General features: G+C 45.4%; 1 protein-coding gene across 2 annotated transcripts; it reads left to right on the top strand.

Moving 5' to 3' along the window:
• Positions 1–1,829: 1,829 nt before the first annotated feature.
• prpf3 (PRP3 pre-mRNA processing factor 3 homolog (yeast)) lies at positions 1,830–7,582 on the top strand. 2 transcript variants are annotated; one of them, XM_019881613.1, is made up of 17 exons: positions 1,830–2,018; positions 2,343–2,495; positions 2,743–2,873; positions 2,968–3,147; positions 3,249–3,326; positions 3,813–4,060; positions 4,151–4,269; positions 4,677–4,864; positions 4,951–5,117; positions 5,289–5,371; positions 5,494–5,637; positions 5,706–5,805; positions 5,881–5,994; positions 6,069–6,187; positions 6,761–6,838; positions 6,903–6,958; positions 7,046–7,582. In XM_019881613.1, the coding sequence occupies exons 2-17, from the start codon at positions 2,351–2,353 to the stop codon at positions 7,193–7,195; spliced, it is 2,100 nt and encodes a 699-aa protein (XP_019737172.1). In that variant the 5' UTR covers positions 1,830–2,018; positions 2,343–2,350; the 3' UTR covers positions 7,196–7,582. The 2 variants fall into 2 exon arrangements, with proteins under 2 accessions (XP_019737172.1, XP_019737173.1); XM_019881614.1 differs by lacking the exon at positions 1,830–2,018 and having other exon boundaries at positions 2,351–2,495; positions 3,816–4,060; positions 7,046–7,195.
• The last annotated feature ends 281 nt before the right edge of the window (positions 7,583–7,863 follow it).

Here is a 7,863-nt window from a genome sequence, read left to right as displayed (position 1 = left end):
GGGGGGGGGGGGGGCTGAGGGGAGTGTTTGGGGTACACATGGTACATGTGAGGTCCGTCACAAAGGGTGAGCGTGATGTCATCGTATCTTGTCTGATTTGGGCTTGGTGAGAGTTGAAAGGATTTGTCCAAATAACTCACGGTCTCAATTTAAAAGCCATACAAAGCTCAAATAGACATTTCAAAAAACTATTTGGGAAAATAAATGTCAGACCTCAAAAAAAAAAAAAAAAAAATTCATTCACCGGAGTTGTCCACCTCCAGACCGATACGGACAATATTTAATATATATCAAAAAAAAAAAAGAATAAAGACCTCCTCCCAAATAAAAGCACATCGTCTCGAATGGCATCTTGTTCTTTCAGTCAGCGGACAAAAGCATGTCCGTCAACGGATAGCAGTATGTCAAATTCCGTCCACGCACACAATATGTCTTCAAATTTAAGCCTCAACTCAAATAAGAGACTATTTTCAAATAGTAAACACAGATCAGAGGTTTTGGTCACCAAAATATTCATTGACAAAAACGCAAGATCCGACAAAGTACAACGAAGGTCGCCGGTAACAAAGAACCAACAACAACAAACAAAAAGCACTTGCAAGAGGCAAGGGTCGATACAAACGAAAATTGCTTGTCAACTCAAAGGACAAGAAAATACAATAAACGACAAACAAAAACCAAGAATACATAACAAAGAAAATACCAGAACAAAAATACTATTCGCTAAGGAGGATACAACCAGATCGCAAAGGGTATCTTTTTTTAGAATGCACTTGTATGAGCTTGACAAATTTAACAGTTGAGTCATTTGACATTATTTTTGTCTTATCATAGAGTCAACGTCCACTTCTGTGACGGTAATTTAACAGTCGAGTAGTTTTACTTGATTTTAGTTTTATGTTACAGTGATATATTATTTATCCTTACACTTGTACAACAGTTATTAATTTGATCAGCCATGTCGATATTCGTATTCACATATTTATTTCTTCTACCATTTCTCACACAATTGTTAGTTTCTCTTTTTAATTGTATCATGTCATGTAGAGCTGTGTAGTGATTTTGGAGTTTGGGCACAGGAAGAGAGGAAGGGGTCGGGAGTGTGGGTGGGCTGTGGGGTTGTTGGGACGGGAGACGGGGGGGGGGGCGGCGCTGGGCTTCTCTCTGGCAGACGAACGGTGGCCCCCGGCACACAAGCGCTTTCGTGCTCGCGCTACTCCAACTCCACTCAGTTGACCCAATTCCTGTAAAGATAGTAAAAAAAAGGGGGGGAGGGGGGCAGTCATGTCACCTGATCATCACATGTTCACAGCTGTGATCAATAGATAAATTGTTTTACTGCACAGTGACGAATCGCAGTCGATGAATGACAGAGCTGCTGCTGAAAATTTTCAACAGAGGGGTGGATTAACCCCCCCCCCCGCTCTAGGCAATATAGTCACGGGCTTTACGCCTTATTCTGATTGTAACATTGACCGAACACAATCATTTTTACTGTTTAAATGAGCAACTTATCTTTTCAGACACACTTCCACCCCCAAACATGGGTTTAAATTCCTCTCAGAAATACAGTACTGTATATTTTATAAATTAACGATTTATCACTTTGGGTGTTCTCAGAGTTATCTACAACGTATAAATACTGCATAAATATATTGTATTTATAAGAACTTTTATCCACTTTTCATTACAGTCCCACAAGAAATAAACGATGACGTGGTCGTTTCGTTTGGATGCTACTAGGGGGCGACCAAACAAAAACTTCCAATATCCCCTGAAGTGTCTACGAGAAGAAGAAAAAAGCAGAAGAACAAAAAGAAGATTGAACTACTTCCTGTTCCGGGTTGCTAGACAACGACGTTGTGTGAACGGTTTCAGCCGCGCGCCCCAACTCAAAGTTGTGGAGAAAACTTCGAGCTTCGTGGTGTGAGAAACGTCTCGAAGCTTAACCGAGCCGTCTTACTTTCACCACGCCGCTGTCCTCATACCTGATCAGGAAACAAGGAAGACTTTGTGAGGTAACCAAGCGGCTCATTTTACGTCCCGTGTTCCACTGTGTGCTAACACTGCTAATGTTAGCATTTAGCCAGCCAGCCACTTTTCGCGGGTCGGTTGACTTGACAGCGTTTTCAGTCAATCAAGATAGACTCATTTTTATTAGACTGTCATCTTCACATATTAACCACGCGGCTGCAGTTTTCCCAGTGTCTAAACTGTGTCAATTGCTTGCGGAACGGTAAAAGTACTACTGAATACCGCTGTTTTTTTTTTTTGTGTATGACCTAATGTACTTGATCGTGTGTGTAAATTAAATAGAATGTTTGTTTGCGTGTATCTGGCAGACGGGAGGATGTCGCTTCCTAAACAGGAGGTGGAGGAGATGAGGCCATGGGTGGAGCGCACCGTAAAGAAGGTGCTCGGCTTCTCGGAGCCCACTGTGGTCACCGTGGCTTTGCAGTGCGTGGGGAAAGGTCTGGACAAAAGGAAAACGACAGGTACCCTTGGGCAGTGAATTTATTCAGGCCCTCTGGTTGTTGAACACATGTAGCAACAATCAGGTTCAATTTCCCTTTGGCATATGACATTTCTCTCAGTATCACATTAAGTTGTCAATATCCAATTTTCTCTTCAGGCCATTTGCTCACATTAATTTTGAGAGGAAACTTAAGTTTTTGTTTTTTTTAAACGCCACAATTGTTTGAGTTCCGGTTCAATTGTGGATTCACACTCGATTCCTCTTAGACCAGCTGCACCCTTTCCTGAACGAGTCAGCCGGGAGTTTTGTCGAGCGTCTTTTCGAAGCATTGGAGGAAAGCCGCGGTTCCCGAAGCAACAAAGGAAATGGAGAAAAGACCCGCAAGCGAGAGCTGAAGGTATACGAGGACCACCTGAATGCAAATGTTCTGACTTCGACCCCCAGCGGAAAGGTTTGAAAGATTTAGAGCATGTCGGTGGGGTGCTTCTCAGGAGGTGTTTGGTGACGAGACGGACACAGGCGGAGCGAAAGGTGTCGTCGCGCCAGCCGCCGCTGCCGACGCCGGTACGGTGCCCAAACGCAAACGGGTGCCTCGCTTTCAGGAGGTGGAGGAGCCCGAGGTCAATCTGGGACTGACGTCGGAGAGCCCAGGCATGCTCAGTAAAATGCAGGTACGTCTTCACCGCAAAGCAGATCTGCGATGGCCGAGATGGAGGACTCACACAGCACTGCTTTTGTTTTTTTGGGGGGTGGGGGCGGGGTCATCAAACAGATCAAACAGATGATGGAGGAAGCCACAAAGCAGATCGAACAGCGAAGGAAGCAACTGAACATTCCATCTCCTGCTCAGGTAATTACAGTGAACGCTCTATTTGCAGGCGAGAAGACCTGCCAGAATAGACTGCCAATAAACATGTTCCATAAAAATCCCTTTCAGGTTCCCAGAAAAAAAAAAAAAGCAAAAAAAAAAAAAAACATATCTATTTTTTATTATTAAAGAAATAGCACTCTATAATGTTGTGCTGCTCTTTCTGGTCTGCCCCCCTTGGCCATCGAGGGCAGCATGATGCGGATACCGTCAGACGAAGAAGAAAGTGGCTATTTGTATACATTCAGATTGTCACGGTTCTGAGTGACTTAATAGGCTGCAATGCTAGTCTCCCACCCCTACCCCACAGTGGATAAAGAATATATGCCTTTGAGTATTGTGATATTGTCCGTCTACATATATAGCATTACTGTTTGTGGTCCAATTAATATTGTGGATCGTAGTTGACTCTTTTAGGGATTGATAATTATGGGTGAAAATGTTGACATTTGCCTCCTCTCTACCCAGCAGACACAAATGGAATCTCCCATGTCCCGCCTTCTGGGCCACGCCGGCATGGGTGGCTCTATTATGCCCTCACAGGCCGCCAGCTTCATGAACGACGCCATCGAGAAGGCTCGCAAGGTAGCCGAGGAGCAGGCACGCCTGCAGTCCCAGATGACGGTGAAACCCAACATCCTCGGAATGTTGGGCAACTCCATCCCTCACAATTTTGTGGCTCTGGCTAACCTTCATGCCATGGGAATCGCCCCACCGTGAGTCTCGGACAAAGTGGCGCAAAACTTGGTTTGGATGCCTGTTGGCTGGAACTTTTTTTCTTCTTTCTGTGCGGTGCGCCGCTCCAGGAGAGTGGAAGTGAAGGAAGTGAATAAGCCGACGCCGCTCATCCTGGACGACAAGGGCAGGACAGTGGATGCCACCGGCAAAGAGATCGAGCTGACGCATCGCATGCCAACGCTCAAAGGTACGTCCATTTAAATGGATTGGGGGGGGGGGGGGGCTGATGCCGATTCCAGTATTTGTCAGAGAAAGAATTCAGATAGCCATAGATCTAAAATGGATAATGACTAAATCAGTATTGGTAATTGATGACTACCAGAGTAGGGGAAGGATTAAAATAAAAAAAATCCCATCCCGACTGACAGATTTGTGACGTAATAGGGGGACAAGGTATTTGCTGTGCAGTTCTGCTATCTTGAAGCAACTTCAAGGAATTATGGAATATTCAACACGGAATACCCTTTTTGTGAATGTCATCAACATTTAATGATTGGTTAAAAGCAGAAATACTGCAAGCAAGCTCAAGTCTGACTAAATCTGTCCAGTAATTGTGCTTTATTGAGCTGACGTTTCTTTCCCTTCTGGGCGCAGCCAACATTCGAGCGGTGAAGCGGGAGCAGTTCCGTCAGCAACTCAAAGAAAAGCCCGGCGAGGAGCTGGAGTCCACGTCCTACTTTGACAATCGCGTAACGATAGACGCGCCTCAGCGGACGCGCAAAACCTTCAAGTTCCACGAGCAGGGTCGATTTGAGAAGATCGCTCAAAGAATTCGAACAAAGGTCAGAGTTCACGCCACGCGACGCGGACCGTTGCGGAGACCTCGGACGCTCTCTTTTCAAAATGACAGTTTTTTTTGTTCCGGCAGGCCCAGTTGGAGAGGTTACAGAACGAGATTTCGCAGGCTGCCAAGAAGACCGGGATCCACGCGTCCACCAAGTTGGCTCTGATTGCGCCCAGGAAGGACATCGGTGACAGCGAAGTGCCCAACATCGAATGGTGGGACTCCTTCATCTTGCCCACCAACATTGAGATGTGAGAGCCTATGACACACACACACACTCCAACACTAACTGCATTTACTATTCTAACAGAAAGTCAGAATATGTCGGTGCTCTTAAAAATCTGGTTTCCAACTTTTATGCTCTTTGGTTTTTTTTTCTTTTTTTTCTTTTCTTTTTTTTTTTTTTTTTGTACCCCATGAAGAAAGCCAGAAACGAAACTTGATGAGGTGGTGCTTTTCGGGGTGACCAATTTAGTGGAACATCCTGCCCAAATTAGCCCTCCTGGTAAGTGTTTGATGTGACTCTCCTCTTTCTTTATTGACGTAGCGCTACTGTTACAATCCTCCAGGACTAAACCGGTTACAGTGTTTGTGTGTGTGCGTGTGCTTTTTTTGGTGTGCCACCAGTTGACAAGGACAAGCCGGTCACGCTGGGCGTATACTTGACCAAGAAAGAACAGAAAAAGCTCAGGCGACAGACTCGACGGGAAGGCCAAAAAGAAGTACAAGAAAAGGTCCGTCTCGGACTGATGCCTCCACCGGAACCCAAAGGTAGGCCACGCAGGCGCGAGGATCAACAACCTGTCCACGCGGCTAACGTACGCCGTGGTTTTTCGCAGTTCGCATCTCCAACCTGATGAGAGTATTGGGAACTGAAGCAGTTCAGGACCCCACCAAAGTGGAAGCCCACGTCAGAGCGCAGATGGCCAAGAGACAAAAGTCAGTCGTCCTTCACGCCGCTTGAGTTCATCCAATGCTCTCTCCTGTTTGACGTGTACTTTGACCTTTGTGCAGAGCCCACGAAGAGGCCAACGCGGCCCGAAAGCTCACGGCCGAGCAGCGCAAAGAAAAGAAGGTGAAGAAGTTGAAAGAGGATCTCAGCAACGGGGTTCACATTACGGTGTACAGGTTGGTCGCGAGCGCATACGTGTGAATCGGATCTTCCGCAACTCTGCAAAACGGGATTTTCTCTTGCCGCGCAGGATCCGGAACCTGCAAAATCCAGCTAAGAAGTTCAAAGTGGAAGCCAATGCAAATCAGCTCTACTTGACTGGCACTGTCGTTCTCCATAAAGATGTCAACTTGGTTGTGGTGGAGGGAGGTGAGGAAATCAAAAGCCTTCACTACTTAACAAAAGCAAACAACTTTGGTTACCTCAACTTTTTTCCAAATGACTTAGAGCAAAAAAGAAGGGAAAAAAAAACCCCAGCAGCAAGTAGAAGCTGACCAGGCAGTTTGATTAGCAAAAATGAATGTGCACACATTTACCTTCGTGGCCGACCGATTCTTTCCGCACTTAAGCATTACGGTGGACTCAAATGCATGTCGCTTAACTCTTTTCACTTGTGTTTGTCTACAAAACATCCAGACTTTCATTCTCGAGGCGGCATAATGCTGCACGGCTGTGGAGTGTCTTAAGAAGTGAAAAGCACGTGCCAGGTCAGATAGTTGAGGTTTCAAGAGTATTCCTAGATTTATTCTTCGGCTGTTGTCAACACTTTAAATTGGTCATTAATCCGTTTAAAAAAAACATGGCGTGGGGACAGACCAATAATGCAGGGGGGGAAAAAAACAATAATCATATTTCCTCAGTCAGGGTTTCTGCCGATGTGGAGTGGTTGTACCTAATGACGTGGCTTCGGTTCTCCTTCTGACTGAGTGTTTCTTGTTGCAGGCCCCAAATCTCAAAAGAAGTTCAAGAAGCTCATGATGCACAGAATCAAGTGGCAGGAGCACAACTCCAAACGAGATGGTGAGACACGTCGTCATTTTGTTTGTGACGATATCTCCAGCTCACACATCTGACTTGCATGCAGATCCGGATGGCGACGACGACACGAGGAGGAACAACAAGTGCTGGTTGATTTGGGAGGTGAGTGTCTCACGTTGTCTCCTGATGCAACTCAATTTGTATCTTTAGTGCTGCTTTGTGACAGTCCGCCATTGAATCCTCGTCCAGGGCACAGCAAAAGAGCGCTCCTTCGGGGACATAAAGTTCAAGCAGTGCCCCACAGAAAACATGGCCAGGGAACACTTCAAGAAGCACGGCACCGAACACTACTGGGATCTGGCTCTCAGTAAGAGTGTGCTGGACGGCCCCGATGAGTGAGGACCTTAACAGGAAGAACACAAGTGCTTCAGTCCGACTTGTCAAAACAACACTTCCTTCCCTGGGACTTAACATCTGACCGACTGACCGATTGACTTGAATTTGGGACAATAGAAGCTTTTGTGGATATTTCTGCAGGACACATGAAGTGACATGTTGAGTTCTAGAAGACGACGATCAATCAAGCCTTTTGTGGAACATATGGCAGATTACACGTATATATGTGTGACTGAGTGGTGGTATGTATGGCAAATGTTTTTTTTTTTTTTTAGGTTATTCTAAAAGATTACACTGTGATATAAATCACGTAACCACACATTTCTGTTGCGATAGACCACTGGAGTGTATCGAGTCAAGTTGTCAATAAAAGTCTATCCCTTCAGTGAATGGTGAATTTTTTTATTGTCAAGACCAATAATTAAAACTGCACGCTCAAGATTTGATGTACAGCCACACAGCATATAAAAATTCTCATTGAGTCTACAAATGGAAAAAATAATAGGTTTGGGCGGTGGTTCAGTCAATAAAGAGTTTCTGAACAGTCAACCCTAAAGAGCACTACAAAAGACCTGCAGCTGTAACTAAAGCTTGGTCCTTCATGTTTGGAGGACTCTACAAGGTCTTGGAATGCCCCGGTCTATACAGGACAAAAAAAGCCAATTTTCCAT

Source organism: Hippocampus comes, unplaced genomic scaffold (genome assembly GCF_001891065.2).
Source record: "Hippocampus comes isolate QL1 unplaced genomic scaffold, H_comes_QL1_v1.1 scaffold227, whole genome shotgun sequence".
Classification (NCBI taxonomy): Eukaryota; Metazoa; Chordata; class Actinopteri; order Syngnathiformes; family Syngnathidae; genus Hippocampus; species Hippocampus comes.
This window is presented reverse-complemented; position numbering and strand designations above follow the sequence as displayed.